At 34.5% G+C, this 21,858-nt stretch overlaps 2 protein-coding genes across 4 annotated transcripts in view; both read right to left on the bottom strand.

Annotated features, from left to right (window-relative positions):
• LOC109820779 (protein LOW PSII ACCUMULATION 3, chloroplastic) overlaps positions 1-6,586 on the bottom strand; it is a 17,047-nt gene extending 10,461 nt beyond the window's left edge. The window contains exons 1-6 of the mRNA XM_020386977.1: positions 6,184-6,586; positions 3,962-3,992; positions 3,403-3,495; positions 2,548-2,610; positions 2,298-2,409; positions 866-951 (exon numbers count right to left, since the gene is read on the bottom strand). Coding sequence (XP_020242566.1) covers positions 866-951; positions 2,298-2,409; positions 2,548-2,610; positions 3,403-3,495; positions 3,962-3,992; positions 6,184-6,488 — 690 coding nt within the window. The 5' untranslated portion in view covers positions 6,489-6,586. The remainder of the gene's footprint in view (positions 1-865; positions 952-2,297; positions 2,410-2,547; positions 2,611-3,402; positions 3,496-3,961; positions 3,993-6,183) is intronic.
• Positions 8,211-14,969, bottom strand: LOC109820761 (SNF1-related protein kinase catalytic subunit alpha KIN10-like). 3 transcript variants are annotated; one of them, XM_020386969.1, is made up of 11 exons: positions 14,840-14,969; positions 14,498-14,697; positions 12,530-12,714; positions 11,702-11,884; positions 11,476-11,607; positions 11,200-11,385; positions 10,680-10,769; positions 10,515-10,598; positions 10,264-10,404; positions 9,906-10,151; positions 8,211-8,634 (listed from the first exon to the last, which is right to left on the bottom strand). In XM_020386969.1, the coding sequence occupies exons 2-11, from the start codon at positions 14,679-14,681 to the stop codon at positions 8,521-8,523; spliced, it is 1,545 nt and encodes a 514-aa protein (XP_020242558.1). In that variant the 5' UTR covers positions 14,682-14,697; positions 14,840-14,969; the 3' UTR covers positions 8,211-8,520. The 3 variants fall into 3 exon arrangements, with proteins under 3 accessions (XP_020242558.1, XP_020242552.1, XP_020242545.1); XM_020386963.1 differs by having other exon boundaries at positions 8,505-8,634; positions 14,845-14,960; XM_020386956.1 differs by having other exon boundaries at positions 8,505-8,634; positions 14,807-14,959.

The raw sequence follows: 21,858 nt of genomic DNA, 5'->3' as shown, positions 1-21,858 counted from the left end.
GGCGGGCGGCGGCGGCTTAGATGAAAAAACGGAATCTCAAAACACATTTTTGGTGTTTTGAGAAAAGTGTTTAATTTTTAGATTTTGTAAAGGGACAAGTCAAAAAAACGCCTCGGTTGCCAAACGCGTTTCTTTGTTTTTGTTAAAAAAAAGGGCCGGCAGCGACGGGCGAGCGGGCGGCGGCGGCTTAGATGAAAAAACGGAATCTCAAAACACATTTTTGGTGTTTTGAGAAAAGTGTTTAATTTTTAGATTTTGTAAAGGGACAAGTCAAAAAAACGCCTCGGTTGCCAAACGCGTTTCTTTGTTTTTGTTAAAAAAAAAAACAGAAACGGCAAAAACGCAACGGTTCTCAAACGCTCTTAGCTATCTGTTTATTTATTTTGGAGATTCATGTTGACCTTGAGATATTATGTCGTATGGGTAACTTTTTCTTATAAAGACCTTCAGATATATCCGTGTATTTTTTCATTATCTCTTGTGTCTGTATATCAGGGTTTGGATGTGATGTGTGGAAATGAGTGGAAGTCCATAAATGTTTAAAATGACTTGGTATGTACAATTAGGTTTAGCATATGTGTCACCATCCTGTTGCTTCATGAATGTGGGTCACTAGGCGTGATAAAATCTTGCAATTACAAATCTATAAACTCGTAGTTAGTTGTAATTTTCTAGGAAAGTCAACTATATTTGTAAATTAATATACTTTTTCCTATTATAATCCATTTAGAAATTTTTAATGGTATCTATTAAACATGAGTATAATAAAATTTCTAGCTCTATGTGAACCCTAGTTCCTATATCTAAAGCAAATTTAAGCGTCACATTTCAGAGCTTTATAATGGTTAAATTTCTAAAAACGTACCACATATTTCTCTATGGAAGAAAGGTCACGAGTACTACAGTTAATAAACACATATAATGATGGAGGCTCATCCGACTTCCAACGATCTGCACAAGAATTGCAAAAAAAAACATTACCAAAAGTAATGTTAAAAGTACAAACATAACTACTCCATGGCAAGTAAAAATTAATAGTTGCATATGAGATAAAGTCTACACAAATAATTTTTTTACCAGCTAAATCGAGAAAAATGTACAAGTTACAATGTATTAGATAAAACTATTCCTAAAAGCAAGATTATAATTGCTCAGAAATATGTGAGATTAAATTGATAAAGATAAAATGTTACTCATCAGATATCGAAGAAAAACGTACACATCTGAAGTAGAAACCAGAAAATAATTATGTGTAATCGGTTGCTAACTTGCAGTAACATAATTAATGGTGAATTTTGCTTGACGTATGATATTTTAGAAAATAATTTGTGCATAATATGGCAAAATTGTGTTGCTCCAGAAAATTATGAAGACCCATGCACAACACCAAAATAAGTGGCAAAAATGAATCTTTCTCTCTCTTCAGAGCATAATAGGAAGGAATTCAGAGATACACAATGTATGCAAAATGAAAACTTCCATTATCTCAAAACTGTTTAAAGTTCAAATTAAGAGGGAAAAAACTGAATAACTGCACTTTTTTCTTTTATAAAACAAATGTTCTTCCTGGCAAACTAAAGACTAAACACTTATGCAGATGAAGATCTTACTGTCAAACCTGTTAATTATGTTACAATAACCTAAGTCCTAGAGGTGAGTACCGTAGTCAGGCACCTATCATAGTTTTGCATTTCCCCTGCTCTTGTATGTGAGGCTTCCTATCCACTACCTTTTGTCTATGCCTCTTGTTTCCCCACTTTGACTATAGTTTCAATATTTTACCAGTCAACGCATGGTTAGGTAATAACATGTAGTATCTGTTTGTGGGTGATGAAACAAGCCAAATCCTACTGTTAATGATTAAAAATAAAAGAAAATTGCCCATTCTGATGCAGCATATTAGGCCAAATTTTATCCTTTTAAAAATCCTCAATTGCAGTCTGTTAATAGTTGTAAAAGTAGTGAAAGACCCCTAATGCAAAATTATCAAAATACACCTGTCCCGCACTATTATTGGCTTATTATTGGCTTAAATTCCAACAGTCTCAGGTATGCACCATTAATTTCTCCGTGCCACTCAGCCTGATGTTCCTGCTCCAAGACACTGATTTAAGCACCGCAGGAAGATTGGAATAAAGCTCCATATTTATTACTGCTCAGACTGATCTCAGTATTCAACAACAAACATAATGCATAGGCAAATGCCATTGTGAATGTTATCTACTAAATAAAAAAAGGACATGGATATGTTTACCTTATGCTTGCAATATCTATTTCTTGGGAGTATGTAAGCTAACCTTCATTATCGTCTGCAAAATCAAAATCTAAGGTGCTTCTTATGGACTTGAAGAAGCTTTTAACCGCTCCACTCGGTACATCATCCAAGGAACCAAGAATAACTGCACCAATCTAAAATGAATAACAGGATAGAACAAGAGAAGTTTATCATAGGCACATAAGAGCATTGATGGATCAACTAACTTAAAATCCTAGCATTAGTCATGGAAGAGTTATACTCCTTTAGCAACAAAAAGAACAAGTGCATACATTATCAATAGCTGTCTTGAACAACTCTGAAGCCCTGCGCTTTTCCGGTTGATCAGGAAACACCTGTTTTAACATAAGTTTGATGATCTTGTTAAATCATATCAAAGAGCTAAGGGGAAAATCCTACTTATGTAACGTATGCCTGTATGTGTTCATGTATGTATGTATGTATGTATGTATGCATGCATGCATAAATGTATGCATATGTTCCAGTCATGGAGTCTTTTTCAAAAACTAATTATATTGAGAGCTCTACTAGAGACAAAACCTGCTGAGTTATATGATCTGAATTTGATAGTTTAACTCTTGAGACTTGTTTTAGAACTATCGCTATGAGAAAATGTACATACGAACTTCATTAGTCTATAGAAAGTATAAATAATAAAAAATATTCAGATTTGGAATATATAATTAATGCATTCCTTAAAAGACTGCAAGATGTATATGCTTTCCTGTTTGTTTCTAATATTCAAAGGAACATCACCATTATTATTCAATCGTATTTGTTAAGAAAAAATCAGCAAGTGTTGAATTTAACTTTATTGGGCCATAAAATTCCATTTGTTACCATCGCAAATTATTTAGTGGAAGCTGATATTTTAGAATAACTCACTTTCCAGAGGTAGTGAAAAGATAGTCTTGTAATCACAATGTATACCATAACTAAAGACCTTGCGGTTTGTTCAGGAGCATTATATTACATCTTAAACTCTTAAGAGACTACAAATAGATTGTTAACAGTAAACTAAAAGTCAAAAATCCTCTCGCTTCTATGAGGCAAAATAAATATATCTAAAATAATAAATAAAAAACAAAAGTTAAAACAGAAAATAACTTTCAGAAAATATAACTTACAATGCATGACCTGGTCCCTTTCGTTTCATAAAGTATTCTGACAACAGCAAGGGCAAGTTGAATGTTGGCATCAATGAACTCATCTGAAGATCCCTTCATCAATATGACATATGGAGAAGGTCACGAGTTATGAATCCATCCTTTGATTTTTAATTTATTTAGGAATATTCTTACGTCAAACTGGCTGCATTCATATCTCGAGCTTCTGGTTAGATATTATTTGTCACTCGCATGTTGATATATCTGATTAAGGTGCCTCATTATAAACTATTTAACTATTATTAATTTAACACAATAAAAGTTATAGCAGGAGCATTCTTCAACTTAGAGCAGCTGTCATAAGCTATGGATCCATCCTTTGATTTTTTTATTATTAATTTATTTTAGAAATATTCTTGCGTCAAACTAGCTGCATTCATATCTTGAGATTCTGGTTAGATATTATGTGTCACTCTTATGTTGATATATCTGATTAACGTTCCTCATTCTAAACTGTTTAACTATTATTAGTTTAACACAATAAAGTTACAGTGGGAACACTTAGAGCAACTATAAATACCTTGTAAGAAGAAATGCTGCTTGGCAAGGGTCTGGTTACATTTTCCCCGTCATATGGGTCCCCCAAGAAAGTAGGTAAACAAACAAAGTATCAGAATACATGATGATAATATTCGCAATCAAAGAAATGTTTAAATTAAATACAAAGAAAGCATGGAACAGATACTAAAAATCTACTATAAAGTTATATTTGAGCAATTATTTAATGTACAGCATAAATTAATATACAGCAGGAAGGATGCTCCACCATCTAAATTACTATTAAGTTTTCACTATTTAACATCTTCTAATATGAAGTCATGTATTTTATTAATGTTTTTCCATATAATGTAGGTGCAGGTGATGGTTCAGATTATTCATACGGTTGGATATTAAGAAGTTCATTGAAGTTCTTCAGTTCCAATCAGATGTTGATCAACTTAATTTATGTGTTTGGCTAGAGTTTACTAGTGGAGTTGAATTTAGAGAAACTCTAAGATATGATGCATTCACCCATGATTATGATTACAAGATAACATTGAGTCAAGCCGAGCGACCGCAGGTAGTATGTATGCACAGCTATGCACTTGGATGTTTCAATGGAACGAGACAAGATAGTTTTCCAAATAAAAAGCTCCAATGCATGTCATAAATGTCATCATGTCAGTAGTATAAGGCACTTGGATAGTGCCATCGATAGTAGGATGTACACTGATTTGATTAGAGACGATCCCAAAATTAACAGGTACTTAGTTGCCAAATTTTTGAAAAGACGCATTGGATTGATGACCTTTAGGTGGGAAGCATATACATTACAGAGAAGAGTTCAACAACGTCCAAGGTTAATTTGGAGAACATTATTCTGTTGGAGATTAATCCTGGGTGTGTGGTGAAATTGATTGTGGATAGGGTACATTCCACTGGTCCACCAAATTTTGAGAGAATCTTTATTAGCTTGAAAGCTTCAATAGATGGGTTCAAAAATTATTGCAGACCGATAATTTGCCTCGATGGATGTCTCATAAAGCACAAATGTAGAGGGACATTACCAAGAGAGATGAAAACAACCAGATGTTTCCTATTGCATGAGAAATGGTAGTGGCAGAACGCAAATCATATTGAACATAATTTCCACACTTATCTGATGGAGGTTGTAGGCATGGTTGTGGAGCGTTGTTGGACACTAATGTCAGACCAACTGAAGATAAGTAAATAATTTCTGAATTTATGCTTGAGTAATTATTTAGTGCAGTGCTTGTTGATAATAATTTGTGCCAGCCAGTGTAGTGTATATTGATGTATTTGATTGTAGATTTACTTGCCAGAGTTCGGTTTTGTGTGTAGCATATGTGTGCAGTTGCGTTCAATAAGGTAATGAAGGAGACTGAATAGGAATGCAAAAATTTACCCACATGGGACGCGTGTGGGACCAGCAACTAACTGAACCAAAACACCATCCCCTTCCTGGTTGTTCATCTGCCTATTTCAAACTTAAGGGTTATAAGTAGCAGAATGCGCCAGTACAGGGGTCTATGTGCAATTAAACCTTTCACTCATGTCATAGGGAGACATCATCACATCTTGTCATCTTCATTTGTATTTTGAATGTCCTGGCTCCTTTGAAGGTGTCCTCCATATAATCCTTGTATACCAATGGTTGAATACTTACCTCCGGCAGCTTTATCAAAGATTAAGGCAATTTTTAACTGCCTAGCATTTTCCATGCTAATCTAGAAACCGATAAACTCATTTTTACCTATTGTCTCCTCATATACTAGATTTGATGCTCCCCTCTTAAGTTTTAAATCATTCTCTAGTCATAACTCTTTATTTCTGTCCTCTTGTATGCAAATAAAATGAGTCATTTGGTTAACTTCACAAGACCCACAAACAGAGAAAAAGTTTGAAGTATAAAAAATTCTTCACATACAACTGGGCTGAAGAATAACACATAATTAACGATAAATACTATTACTCCCCTGACAATGCTCGTTTATTTTGGAAAAGGGGTACAAAATTCTAAGTTGTGCCATATAACCTAAACCAATAAATTCTACACTTGACAAGAAACTTGATAATCTATAATCTACTACTTAATATAATCATAGAGATATTACTATAAAAGTGTCCGAATCACGTAAAAAAATCCCAGCCAAAAAGTAACAGAAACGGTTATGGGTCTTCACAAAACCACAAGAATGAATTTTTTTAAAAAAAAATTCAAGAGAAGGGAATTAAGCTCACGGGAATTCGATCTCGAGCCTGGTTTTCCCTTCATCAAGAGCAAAGACCAAAGACCTAGCAGCATCAGACAATAGAACTTCATACGATTTGGGCTTGTAGACCGAGACTCCCGACCTCCGATCTGGGCCCGCAGTCGGTCCATCTGCACTCACTGCACGTAATCTTTTGCTGGGAATCGAAATTGGGAGGGATGAGAGAGGAGAGGAATTGGATAGGGGAAGAGAGAGAGGTGAAGGTCGAGGAGAGAGGAGACGAGGAGTGAGAGAAGGGAGAGGGGGGTGAGAGAACGTGGAGGTCGAGGCCATGAGAGAGAAAATGGGAGGAGGAGAAGAGAAGGGAGAGAGGAAAGAGAAGAGGGAGGATAATGCACTTGGCAATCCTTTTTCGGGATTGAGAGAGAGCCGTTACTAGGATGGGAGCTTCTTGTTGGGTGTTATCTGGATCCGAGACCCGACCCGATAAATGAGATCCGAAAGAAGTTGGCTAAATACCCATATTGGTATTTTAATTCTACACCATTTGCCAAGAAGGTATTTTAAATAAAAAAATCGGCGTTAAGGCATTTTAATTGATTAAAATTACCAATTAGGTCATTTTTCTCGTCGGCGACCACTTTTCCGGCGAGAACTCGTCACGTGCATTTTAATTCAACCGGTTTTCTGACGTGGCAGTGGCATGAAGAATAAGAGTCGATGCATTTTAAAATCCCCCATTTCTAAAATTGGTAAAAAAATTAGCGAAAAATTAGTGGAGAAATTACCGTATAAATAGAACCTCTTTCTCTTGCATCGATCCATGGCCGCGCCTGCGGCAATCTAGTCTGCAGTGATCTTCGTCTTCTCACTCTCTTCTCTCCGAATTCCCATGGCGTTTTCTTCTAGAAGTTCCTGGAATCGGGGGTTTTGGCTGCTTCTGTTAGCGGTAAAGGTAAGATAATTGAGTTGGATCTGAGATCTGGAGTGAATGCGTGGAAGTTTGATCTTTGTTTTGAAATTTTTAGGGTTCAGGTTGGTTCGTTTTGGATTTAAATTGTGATTAAGCCACATCAACAGCTAAAACCGAGCCACATCAGCAAACCGAGCCACATCATCAGCTAAAACACAGATTAAGTCATCACGTGTCACGCACGTGACGAGTTCTCGCCGGAAAAGTGGTCGCCGACAAGAAAAAGGACCTAATTGGTAATTTTAATCAATTAAAATGCCTTAACGCCGATTTTTTTATTTAAAATACCTTCTTGGCAAATGGGGTTGAATTAAAATACCAATATGAGTATTTAGCCGAAAGAAGTTTGTATAAAGCCCCCTGAACCTTGGATCAACTTGCAGAAACTTCCCTTAGACTTTCGAAATTATAGAGAACACCCTACACTTTGCGGGGTTACGCGATCAGAGGAATTTCTGCAACACGCCCATCAGTATATACTAACTTGGTGGTCAATCCTGATCACAGACAAACACTATCGCATATATTGAAAATTTTGCTCTTCATTTATTTTGCCATTGTGGTAAAACAATTATGAGATGGAGATTCAAATCCCAGCTCGCTTATATTAGTAGCTTAAGGGCCTGTTTGGATTTGTAAGGGGTGAAGGGAAGTTAAGGGAAACTGGGAGAAAGGAAGGGAAGGGAAGAGAGTTCCCTTCCCTTTGGTTACACCCCAATTTGAAGGGTAACAAATTTTATACTATTAGGGGGTGAACCAAGGGGAACTAGGGTGAATTAACTTCACCTCCTAAGTGTTCCCAAACAAGGTGAATGCTAAGTGTTCCCAAACAAGGTGAATGGAGGTGAATGGTTCCCCTAACTTCCCTTCACCCTCATTCCCCTCAATCCAAACAAGCCCTAAGGGCAATATCAGATCCCTCAAATTGAACGCCTGCCCGCACTCACTAACAGATCTCTGGAGCTGCTCAAGCTATGAAGAAAAACTGTCTACAACCTTCATATTTTTGTTCCATTGAAGAAATCTGCATTTGCCTAATTGATTTCAACCCAAAAAAAAAAGGAACAGAAGGAACAAAAGGGTTAGTAAAGGCTCAAAATTTAAATTTTGGTATATGCTACTCCCATCAGAATAACACAAGTTTACAGCAAGAGTTGAGGAAAGCAAATTGCATGGCAAAAACCATCACGAAATCACGATGGAGCCATCAGCAGACAGCCCATTGCCTTCAGCTTCTTGATAAGCAACAGAGCTTTTAAAACAGTGAAAAAGAAAAAGGACATGGCAATTAAAACAGCGCCAGTTATTATATTTACATTAGGGTATGAAAATCCAAATTCATATATTTCACTGCTCAATGTGGTGCTCAGAAGCAGACCACAGAGCGCATCATCATAGGACCCTAAGCTGAGCAAGGAAAGCAGCACAGAGGTCAAGGAAGAGGAGCTGTGGCCCGTTGACCCTCTGAAGATCGAGCAAATACTTGTCCTCCCTAGTCTTGTAAAGCTACAAAACAGAAAAATCCATCAAGATTGAGACCATATGTGATAAACTCTAATTGATCTATATCTGTCTAATACACAAGACATAATTGTTTCGTTAAAAAAATACACATATATAGACATAATTGTCAGCATTTGAATAAATGCAGAATAGCGAGTAATTTAACGAATTGTATGTGCGTGCGCGCGTGCTTATGTATTTATGTATGTATGCTAAAAATGAAAATGGCACTAAAATGGATAAACGAAGTCACAGATACGAAGAGGTAAAAGATTAGGATGCCTGCATGTACTAGATGCAACAAAAATAAATTTTGATGTGTATTAATATTCAGAATCTTGGATATATGAATATTTTCAGGTTATCTAACTTAATAATTAGCTGAACAACCATTTTCATCACTGCGAAATATGGGGGAAAATATAAATGCAATGCATCTGCAGATCAAATTGATGATGAAGCCAGCATTCATAAACTTGAATTTTAACATTTTAGTGTCAAATACAACTGTCATATGCCTTTGATACATATAGGCAAAGCTGCAATTTTCAGGATATCTCAGAAAAACAGTACTTAACATGCATCCATCAAGTTTTAGGATACTTCAAAAAACGTATCATCGCATAATTCATCTATGGATCAAATAGAATCGTGAACATGACATTCATAGACTTGGCTACTAAAACTTTTAGCACGCATCTGTGATCTATCATGTACCTTTGATGCATCTGGGTTATGTCACAACTTTTAGCATACTACAAAAAGAAAATCTAGGACATGGGCATCAAGCATCAGAGTGTCAAAGACACCAAGCATTGAGCATGTCGCCTAAAAGGCTTAACATGCATGTCCATGCAGTATCAGAGTGTTCAAATATTGAATATGCGCCTGATATGATAACGTTTCCTTCAAAGTAGGGGCATTATAAAAATAGCGACACAGTCCTTTAGCTACGACAGTCAACACTCTTCGTCATTGCCAATAAGAGTGTCCAAGTATTGAATGCATGCCTAACATGCATTCAATGCCTAGCATGCATGTGCATCAAGTATCAGAGTGTCCAAGTATTGAATACATGCCTAATATGCATGTCTCCTTCAAAGTAGGGGCAGTACATAGATAGGGTCAGAGTTCCTTAGCTATTGCAGTCAACATTTTTTCGTCAATGCCTAACATGCTAACATGCACACATGAGTGTGTGTGTGTGTGTGTGTGTGTGTGTGTGTGTGTGTATATATATATATATATATATATAAGGAAAGCAAATAACTTACTTGAACTTCAAACTTGACTGCATTAGCTGACTTTCCAATTGCATCATCACTTTCAACGATGGTAGATTCATCACCAAAGCCATGATTCGCATGCATGGGACTATTGAGCATACCATTAGAATTACCATTACATGCAGGCAACCATCTGCATTTCATGTTGTAGTGTCCTATCTTTTTCCAACAGACATTCAAGTCCTGAAGAGCTTTAAGGACCTCAGTCATAATTTCACGAGGATGAGCCCGAGACTGCAAATTCAAAATAATAATAATAATAATAATAATAATAATAATAAAGCGTGTTTAAGCATGGGGAAAATGTATTAGAGAGCAAGATACATAATACAGATAGACAGAAGACCTGAAGTCCAAGTGCCCATTTCCGTTCACCTGGGAAAGGTGGTCTCGTACCCATATTCTGATGGTCCATGTATCCTGGCAAACGATGCGCAATTGCCGAAGTTGGAGCATCTCCCGAATTCATCCGAGATAAACCAGTTTCCTAAACAGATGGATGTTATCCTTGTACATTTTTAAGAGCAAATAAAGTATCTGCTAATTACTTCTAACAGTAAACATTATACTGTAGAAGCTGAAGATCTAAGAGTGTACCATGGTTTCCTGAAACTCTGCCCCAAGATAGCCAGTAGTAGAACGGAAGCGGTTGTCCAAAAGCAAATAGTATGCAACAGTTCCCTATACAACCTCAAAGCAAAAAAGTTATGGTTCCATAACAATTTGCTTTAAGTTTTAGTTCATAAGGACTCAGGGAAATACCTCGTTTTGAATTCTATTATGAAGTGATTCAATCAGCTGGTTCTTTTCAAAACCCATTTTAATTACCTCCTGAAGGATTTCCTCATCAATCTAGAAATAAGATAGACAAACAAGGGGATCATAAACTCAGTAGCGCAACAACACTAAAACAAGCGTAGATCATAAGCAAAGATTTAACATAACCACAAAATTGATGCATAGAAAACCATGTCTCATAACCATAAATTTGAATATATTTGATTAGATAATATTAATCATTCTAAAAAAATAGGTAAACAGTAATCTTTACAATTCTATTCTACTGGTCATGAATAGAAAACGAGTAGAAGAAGTTGAAGAGCAATCCTGAAAAGGATTGACATCAGTAAAAGTATGTACATCATCTTCTGATAGCAATGTTAGTCCTTAATGAATGTTAATGCTAACATGATTGAGAAATATTGCCGTCATCTATGTCACATAAAAAAAAAACTAAGATCTGAACAAAATATCATAACTAAGCAGCTTGAGAACAATTTACCTTCTTAGCTTGCTGCATTGTATCAGGTGGAGGCACAGCCAGATAACGAGGAAGACGAGCCTGAAACCATGGATGTTCACGGATCTCACGAATGGTCATTCGCTTCATAGGGTCAACAACAAGCATCCTAGGTATCAGATCCCTTGCTAGAGCAGATAAATGGCTAGGAAGAGTGTATATCCCACCCTACAAAACCAAACATCCTAACTCAGGGTGTCAATACCAGCAAAAAAATGACTTGTCGTTGAATGAAAGAATAGCCTGAGATTTTCTTGCCTTTATCTTCTTAAAAAGGTTTGGGATGTTCTCATCGTCAAACGGAAGTGTTCCACAAAGCAAAGCATAGAGGATGACACCACAACTCCACACGTCAACCTCAGGTCCAGCATATAACTTGCCAGAGATAACCTACACAACAAAAAATTGCACTCAGCATTCATCACACACTTATATGCACAATAGCAATCAAACCTTTACAGCATCACAGGTATTGAAACCCCACCTCAGGAGCAGCATAGTTGGGACTCCCACAGCTGGTCTTCAGAAAATGGCCATCTCTCATGATGTTACTGAGGCCAAAATCAGCAATTTTGACATTGCATTTCGAATCTAAGAGCAAGTTCTCTGGCTTCAGATCCCTATGGACTACCATGTTTCTATGGCAGTATTCAACACCAGAGATGATCTGCTTCCATCAGAGCATATAACAGTGAATAAACGAATGAAGAAGTTTCTACGATATTGAGTTGACTTCTGATTTCAAATCAAGAGAAATGCAATATATTTTCACTAAATATCATAATACAATTTAGTTTCTGTAAGCTTTCACTTAAGGACGACATGGAGAATAATATATTGAAGGGAAAAAAAGATTTTTCGGTGATTTGATTAGTAAGAAAGAACATATGAAATAGGGAAAACCGGATTCGGCAGCACTTTCTCTTTGCAGAAAACAACAAAATAAACTTCCAAAAGTTGGCAACAAATCAAATCGTTATTTCAAGTTAATAAATGTCTTAGCAAACCAGAACTTGTGAAGCAAAAGAGGTATGAGTTAACAAAGAAAAGGATTCTCCATAAAGACCTGTGAAGCAAAAGCAACAAACGCTACTAATCAAATCTTTCCTTCAAAAAAAACAAAAATGAAAGAACTGAATCATCTAAAATGAACCAAAACAGAAGGCTAAAGGGTCTGCAAGCCTCTAAGCCGGGTAAAATTTTAAAGCCTTTTTGTTTTCTTTTCTTCTTCTTTTTTCCAGGTGAGAATCGGCTATTATAGCTATGAAGGAAATTTTAGCAGAAATAACATATTAAAATTTTATATACTTTCCTGCTGGAAAAACCGTCGAGCTTCATCCTCTTGTAGTCTACCCTTCTCCACGATGTAGTCAAACAGCTCACCTGATTTCACGTACTCCATCACCACATAGATGTCTGTTTGCGTCTCGATGACCTCATACAGGCGAATAATATGAGGATGCATGAATAATCTTAAAATTTTTATCTCTCGTCTCACTGCAACACAAATAAACTTATATCAGAAAGATCATGCTACATATATGGCAATTCCCCTAAAGGGAGGAGTTAGTCTTGTTTGAGGTAAGGCAGGTGCCCGACTCAACTTTTTTATTGCTTTATAGGGCCTAATATATTTTTTTGAGCAAATGTTGCAAAGTTAGCGTATATATTTAACCATTTTGAACTATCTGAAGTTTCAAATTTTCACATACTTTTAATGTAGAAAGAAATAATAACAAAAAATAAATTTCAGCTATAAATATTGTAAAAAATATTAGTTTACAAATTTTTATGCTTAATGTAGTTTTAGTACTTCCTTTAATTATTTTAGTGAAAGTTTATAATGATGTTTTTTAATAACTTTCTTATGACGTGATCTTTACATTGCTACCCAATTGCTACTTATTTCGTTGATTATATCAGCTCTTCCACTGATTCATAGTATCATATAAAAACAAGCACACTCATTTGTTGGTCTAAATGTAGTCAGCCATGATGACTTGAATGCCAAACAATATGCAGAGAGTAAAATAGAAACAGAGCAATAGAAGAAAAAAGAAATGGGAGAAAACAAGTCTCCCAAATGTACCATTTAACCATACAATAATAAAGGAAGAAATATCAACATCATCATTGCCACAAGAAACTGAAATTGATTGGGGAACTTTTTTACATCACTTAGAGATGACACCCATACTCCATTAAGAGCTAACAATTATTTGGTTGTCCATAAGGGCATAGATAATCAACTCAATAGTAGAAGATTCTAATCTTTTTGATAAGCCTCATGTTGCCACAATATTTCTTAAATACCAACCAGACTCCTAGTTAGCCTGAGCTACTGAACTGAAGATAATTTAATTCGAATGCATTAAAAATACACAGATAGCTCAAAAATTACACCGCTGCAACCAGGAAGAAATTTTTCCATCTTGATTCTTGCCCTCTACTTGGATATTCTTCCTCAAAAGCTGTCCCTTAACAACCAAAACTTCCTTTTGAAGTTTCTCTACCAAACAAGTTCTCCTGAATAAGCTTATTCCTTATTTCCTTTGTGCAGCTGGTTGAACTAGTCTGCTAGTTATAAGAAAAAGTGTATACTCAAGTTTAATTGGGAGCACCAGATGCAATGCTGCAGAAAAATACAAATGAATTTCTTGGGATATAACATATAAAGTCGTGCTTTTTGGAGTACTTAAGAAACTTAAATTGTTGGCATGGTGTTTCAAACTGGTTTCCTAATTTTGCTGCTTTCAAGTCATTCTTCACCAACACAATAAATATAATTGGCATAATATTTATGCTGTACCTACTGCTGAAACTTATCCACGTCAAGATAAATATTTTTCAGATATATCCTCTCAGTCACCAGAAGAGCAATTTGAATGCTGGTTATATAAAATGCATCTCATTTGAAGGAATGTTTCAGAACTAAAATCGGCAAAGCATCAACTCCAGATACATATCGGGACAACAAGTGGTAGGTTAGCAGCCACATGAGGAAACACACACGCCCAAAGCACAATTGCATAATGAGAACAAAACACTGCTCTTCCTAGAAGAGAAATTAAATATAAAGTAATCGCCTCTATTGCAATATAATTCAAGCTACTATCGGATCACGTTTGTGGTCTCAACTATTTCCTAGAAGAGAAATTCTGCAAACTGAAAGCAAATAAATAAATAATCGAAATTGAACAAAAGTAGCACAATAGCTCAAACAGCTTGCCAATCGAAATGCATGCTTTTGGCACTTGGAAAAACCCCAGTTTCAATATACCTTTCTCCTCCATCTCCATGTTCTTGATCTTTCGCCGATTGAGGATCTTAATGGCGACCTTATGCCCAGTGAGCACGTGCTCAGCAATCTTCACCTTGCCAAAAGATCCAATGCCCAGCGTCTTGCCAAGCTTATAATTAGGCAAGAACACTTCACTGTTGCCTCCCCTGTTGAATCCTTCCATCGAAACCTTTCAAACCCTAAAATCCAAAAGGAGAAGCCCAATTAGATCAGAAACCCTATACGGATCTGATTACAGACCAATAACACGAAGAATGATGAAAAGAAAAGAAAAACCCTAAAATTTACAGAGTTCTAGACCGAAAATTGAGAGAATTAGACCTCGCCTCGTTGGATCGAGCGGGGAGAGAGAGGAGAGAGGAAATGGAGATGCGAACGATGAGAGAGGAGCGGAGGGAAAAGAGATGCGGACAGCGGAGGTTAGGGAACGGGGAAAACTTACAAGCATACATCGATATACTATTACTAAAAACTCTTACCCTTAAAAACGCCACTCGGCAAAAATAACACATACCCTTGAAAACGCCACCCAACAAAAATAACACATGGCAAAAATGACACATACCCATATTAGTCTTTCACCCACATCTCCTTTCACCCACCTTCTCACCCCTTTTTATTTCTTCACCTCTAATTATTTCACCCACCTCACACTGTAAAATTTTCCCCTTTCGACTAATTCATAGCACGAAATTATTCTAATGTGATTTTAAGTTTTGGATAAATTTGTTAGCTCTATCTGAGCGTGTCTTGTAATATATATGAATGTAGTGGTGCCTGCTTGTGTGCATGTTTGACAAACTAAAATTTTATTTTTCAATTCATGTATCTTATTGAATACAAGTGTATTTTTCTTTTCTTTCTATATAATTATATTTTTTTTTGTTTCAGATATGTTTGTTTCTTTGTTTATCTTTACTATTGGTAAGTGATGAACTCAATATAATCTTACTAGAATGTATTTCTCTTATATTATGTTTTGTTATTTTTCTCCAATGGCAATGCATTTCACTTCAATATTTTTGTTCTTTCTTATGTTTATATAGAGTATGTGAAAGTTACATTTTATTTAACTAATTGAGTACTTCTTATGTCGTAGTCTTATGGTTTGATGATGTTCTTAAATTGCAATCATATACAATTTTCTTACACTGACTTTATTTGATTTTGGTATTACATTGTCTCATATTTTCATCAGGTAGACGTCATACACCCCTTATATGATAGATATTATATTTTCTTTGTTTTTCGACATTACACTTTTATTTTACCAAGTTTGTTGGAAAGTTATAACGGTTTAAATATTGATATGACTCACACAAAATGTTCAAATATTATTTTCCCATATGTTCACATTTTTTCCAAACCTTTCAATTTTTTTCATTTTTTTAAAGTTTACCCATTTTTGGTACTTTTTTGACATTTTACTTTAATTTTGAATTTTTTCTACCTTCTAAATAATAAAATAACTCCCACCATATTTCTGAATACCGTTTTTATACAATTACATTTTTCAAACTATATATGATCTTAAACCGATTCAAGTTTTCCAAACTTTCTAATTTTCCAAACTATATATGCAACTTAGGTTGTATTATTTCTGACTACTTATATATTATTACTGTTTTACTTTACATTCTTTTGTTACAATTAATTTTTATATATTAAACAAATCTGTGCATCGCATGGGCCTTAAACTAGTATTTGATATTCGTGTACCCTTTTCTTAAAATACATTAGTGCAGCTTTAAGAGTGATGATGTGGGTGGATTTAATAAAAAGGAGTGACTATATTATAGCATTGCTAGTATTATTACTACTAAATTTTATGCATGTGCAATGCACCTGATTGCACGTGGTTAAATACTGTGATTCGGGTTTTTTTTTTATGTTCTTACTAAAATTTGTTCATCGATTGTTCTTTGATAATTTTTGCTCACTTTTATTAAGTATTTTTAGTTTATTTTCTTACTAAAATTTGTTCACACTTTAATTATTTATTTATTTGATGTTTGTTTGAATAGGCTACACACAGTTTAAATTTTTATGTTGATAGTTGAATTGTCAAGAGATAAATATAATCTAAAGCCAATTTAAATTTTTATTCATTTGGATCGACATGAAACCGAGCTTGACCTGAGAAAGTATAGTGTTATGAAAGTGAAAACACTTGAAAAAATAACATTATAAAAGGAAGATGAATAATAAAGCCAATGAGCCAAGATGATTGATTTAAAGTGGGCTAAAATGATAGAAAATAGTTAATAAAAAATCATAAACTGAAGATTAATGCTAACTCTAGCACACTTTTATATGATAAAAACATCAACATATGCATATGAAAGCACTAAAAATAGTTTATGAAAATCCCTTCTAAAGATTCCTAATTTTACTAAAAAAAAATAAAACTATTCTATAACAATTCACAAAACATTATCTTTTGTTGCTTCTATCTTATTTTTTATTGAGTCGAGATCAATCATTCTTCATCTTTACCTTTTTCCTAGGTAACTCTAGAGTAGTGTCTTCATCGTCTACATCGATTGTGATATGAGACTGGAGCATGTTATCTTTCCTTGGGCTCATTCATCTTTTGTCTTCTCGTCTAAATTCACAAAGAAGTTGAATATATTTCTTATGTTCAACACAAACTTCTGACAATACAGACTTTGATTTTTTCCTATTTCAATATGAATAAATGTTAATTTCATATATATAAAAAAAAAATTTGCTTTTAGTTTATTACTTAAATAATGTTAAGAGCTACCTCTTTTTCTCTACAATGAATTTTTCTGTTGTGCATCCAATAAGTGTTGGCCTTCTTGTTTTGATGATGATTTACAAACAATTTACATCTAATGTTGTTTGTCTAGTATTTATGTGTTGTATTTATTCTAGGCAAACAACAAGTTGGAGGATGGATGGATTGCGTCATAACGATCATATCAAATGGAGGTTGGTGGAATAGTGGTTGAAGCTATGCAAATTCAAGTTGAACATCCAAGTTCAAGCTTCATCCGCAAGTGTACCAAGTTGAGCTCATTTAAGACCTTCATCAAGCTTGGGTAATTTAGTTTAGGAGTTTATATTATGTGTGTTAGTACTTTAAGCTCAATCATATACACACATACACGTTTTGGTTTTGTATATATATAGTTATATATATACATATATGTTTTGGTTTGATAGTTTTCAAGTTTTAATATGAAACAATTTAATATAATTAGAAAAATATTTTTGTTTCATACTTATATGCATATATATGATTTCATCAATATCAATTTTATTTAGTTCAATGAAATCATGTTTTAGTGCATTATATGTGTATTTTGATAAAATACTATATTCATTGTTTATAGACTTCATAACAATAGTTTACATCTTTCTTCAAGTCTATAAAATCATTTTGTAAAGTTTTAAAATATGGTTTAGGCAAAATGTCGAAATTCATATGTTTACATTTCTATGTTTTGGACCTCCTTACAAAATGATGATATTTTACATTTAGGAAGTCCTTTTTGAAAACCAGATTTTATAGCATGTTTATTATCATGTCTACAATCATTTCCTAAAGTTTTACATTTTCCTGATTTTATTTGCTATTTTTAAAAGAGGTTTGAAAATCAGATTTCTGTTTAAAACAGATTGTGTGCATGTCTTGAGTCGACTCATGAACAGTGTTGAGTCGACTCATAAACTGTTGTGTAGTTTACATTTTGTTTTTGAAGAGTCGACTCATAAACATCATAAGTCGATCCAGACAGGTTGAGTCGACTCATGTCTGTCATAAGTCGACTCACAAACTGTGCTGCAAAGTGTGTTTTGTTTCTGCTGAGCCGACCCATGACTTCATGAGTCGACCCATGCATGATGAGTCGACTCATGAATTTTATGAGTCGGCCCATAAGTTGTTTTTAGCCTGTAACAGCTAGTTATGAGTCGACTCATGAACAGTGATGAGTCGACCCATAACACTGTAACGGCTATATTTGTACAGAATCAGATTTCTGATTCTTGGGCTTTTTGATCTTTTCCTTTGGGGTTTTTGGCTGAGGTTTTGGGTGGCTATATAAACCCCCTTTGCTCTCATTTTTTAGTTTAACTAAGAGAATATTTTAAACAAGTTTAACAAGGGTTTAAAGTTTGTTTTAGTTTGTTTAAAAGAATGTTTAAGAGTTTTGTTTGTGAAGAGAATTTCACAAGAAGAAGAAGAGATCATCCTTTGGTGTTTGAGCTTCAACTCATTTCTCTCTCTCTCTCTCTTGATCTATAGAGAAGTTTTCCTACACTCATTCTAGCTATTTATTATTTTGTTTCTAATTTCCATAAGCTAGATTTATATTGAGTTTAGTTAAATTGTTTTATTGAATCTCTTTATTCACACACAACCTATTGAGCTTATAGTATTTACATTCATAATATATTTTGGGTTGTGGGGTTTGTGATTTAGAGTTATGCCTAATTGAGTTCTCACCTTGTTTAGAGAACAATCATTTATTGTGCTTAATTTGTGAAGTTCACTTTGTAATACACTTGTACACCGAGAGGAGTGTGTGGTGAGGACGGAGTCGATACCGAGAGGAGTGGCGTCGGTGGCCTAGTGAGAGGTGATAATTCCGAGCACTTGAGGGATTCGATACGTGAGGACCAACACTTGAGGTTGTAGCTTTTGTATGTACATTGTGAGGATTTGTGAGAGTTGTCAGTTGACTTGATAACCGAGTGTGTAGAGTTTTCGGTTAGCTAGAAAACCGAGTGTGTAGAGAAGTTCCGGCTTCCAAACCGGGTTGTGTAGTGGATTCTCCCCGGGAGTGGGGAGCGGAGACGTAGGACGGAAGGTCTGAACTCCGTGATCATTTCCTTGTGTTTGAGTTTGGCATTGGCGCATTTATTCTTGCATATTGTTATATCGCCTTATTGCATGTTAATTTTGTTTACCCTTGTTTATATTATATATCCTTGCACATATCTTGTAGCATATCATACTTGCTAGGATATATTTGTTAGTAAGTTTTAATTGGTATTTAAATCGGATTAGATTAGCATAAACCTTATTCACCCCCCCCCTCCCTCTAGGGTTCTTTCATAGCGACCTTAGGGTCTAACAATAAGAATTTCTGCTATGTCATAACGTAACATGTACTCTGTTTGTGTCATTTTCCATGATGATATGAACTAAATACATTATATTTTATATTATCAATTTGCTTTAAATTATAATATTAATAATTAATTTTGATATATTTATTTCATGAATAAGGGATATCACTTAACCTTGGTACTAAATCATCGGCGATTCTACAACATTTATCATCTAGATACTTATTACTAACATCTCTATCCACTTTCTTATTGCAGCCATTGCAAACATAGAACCATTATCAACTCTATTATAAATGGTAATTATCATTGACTTAAAGGTGCGATAGTGTTTCTATATATTGGTAAATTATTCTTAGGTTTAAATGTATAAATTTTAGATTAGGTTTTCTAATATCATACCTCTTTCAAATGTTATAATGGTTATATATATTAGTAATTTGAATTTCTATTGCATTTATAAAGAACCTTAATGGAGATGCTTTTGTCTTGACAGCTTACTCTAAAAGAGCATTGCATATTAGCTTTAAAATATAATATTTTTTCTTTACGGTGCTATATGGATGTTTGCTTGGTTTACTTACTATTCTCTTATTTCTTTAGTAATTTGTATCTTTGGATTGATATATATTATTGACATAATTTACGATTGTTAGGTCTATTGTTTTGATGATGATTTACAAACCCCATTATAGATACTAACTGCTTGTTGGGTAATATAATATAGGATGTATTTTGTCAAGCAATTTAGTTCTACTAGTGGAGGTTGGATGGAATATGAACTATAATGATGATATCCATAGAGGTGGAGACTAGTTGATGAAGAGAAACTTTCAAGAGCAATATATATAGAGGAACTTCATCAAACAATATTTGGCAAATATCGCCATTTAAGATTTGTGCGCTATCATAAGCGATATTTATATTTTTACTTTCTCTCTAAATCATAATGTAGGCAAGAATTAACGTAGATAACTTTTGAAGCACTTGGGGATCATTCACACACTTGTGTTTTTAACCATTTTACAAAATAGTGAGTTTTTACAAACAGTAAATGAGATTTCAAAAATATAGATGCATACATACATACATATGTGTGTGTGTACAGAGTAGTATATAATGGCGCCACCGCTGCTCGGCGCGCGCGCCGCAGCCGCGGCACAACACACACACACACACACAATCACCACACACACACACATATATATATAACTAGTATAATGATTGATATCTATAGTAACGTAGCTCTAGATAGTTCATATAGCTAGCCATTATATCAGTGTATAGTATAGTAGTTAGTATATATATAACATAGGGTAAAGAGTAGCTGATATACCTATAGGTAAATATATATTTACAATTATGGTGTGGTGAATATATCGCGCGGCAGCGCGCGCAACCACACACACAACAGAATTTATATGACTAGTATAAGTATAATTAAAGTATATATAAGAAATATTCAGTAGTAATATAATATCGTTAGTAATATACTAATTATAGTTCATATATATACATATATATAATATCATATACTATTAAATTAGATATTATATAGTTAACTAATAAGTATCGTTATATTATACAGCTTTATATATCAGTCGGTATATAGACCATATATGTATAGTCATAGGATATGTATTAGTAATTAATACTAGGTATAAAGTCTAGTAGTTATACTGGGTATAGTTAGATATACTAGATTATACTATATGTATTAACGTAAGTGATACAGGTATGATTATGTATATATATATACTATTAACGTAATACACCACACTGCAAAATGCGGGTATTACTTATTCTCTACAGATCGAATCGTATATGTTATGATTTTTGGCACAGTTTATCCAGGTAGATTATCACCAGAATTAATAACCAATCCAACCTCATTCATGAATAAAATATGTAGAACCTACATTAACCAACCAACTATTAAAACTACGTGTTACAAATATACATCCTATGTTGTTGCAATCGTAACTCTAAACATAGAAATGTATGGACTATCTCGGCTAACGTTTGAAAAACTTATGAGAGGGTAAAATATAATGGTGAGTCGTTTGTATCATATCTATACAGAAGAGGAATACTTACGCCTATGTCTGTATCACGCCGTATATATGGGCATACACATCTGAGCGTCGGTAAATGCGTGTATGATGTAAGCGCAGTGTGAAGATTGGTGAGTTATCTGTGCTGGCGTAGGTAACGATCTTTTCCGATAACAAGATAAGTTG

The sequence above is a fragment of the Asparagus officinalis genome, chromosome 1 (assembly GCF_001876935.1).
Source record: "Asparagus officinalis chromosome 1, Aspof.V1, whole genome shotgun sequence".
Classification (NCBI taxonomy): domain Eukaryota; kingdom Viridiplantae; phylum Streptophyta; class Magnoliopsida; order Asparagales; family Asparagaceae; genus Asparagus; species Asparagus officinalis.
This window is presented reverse-complemented; position numbering and strand designations above follow the sequence as displayed.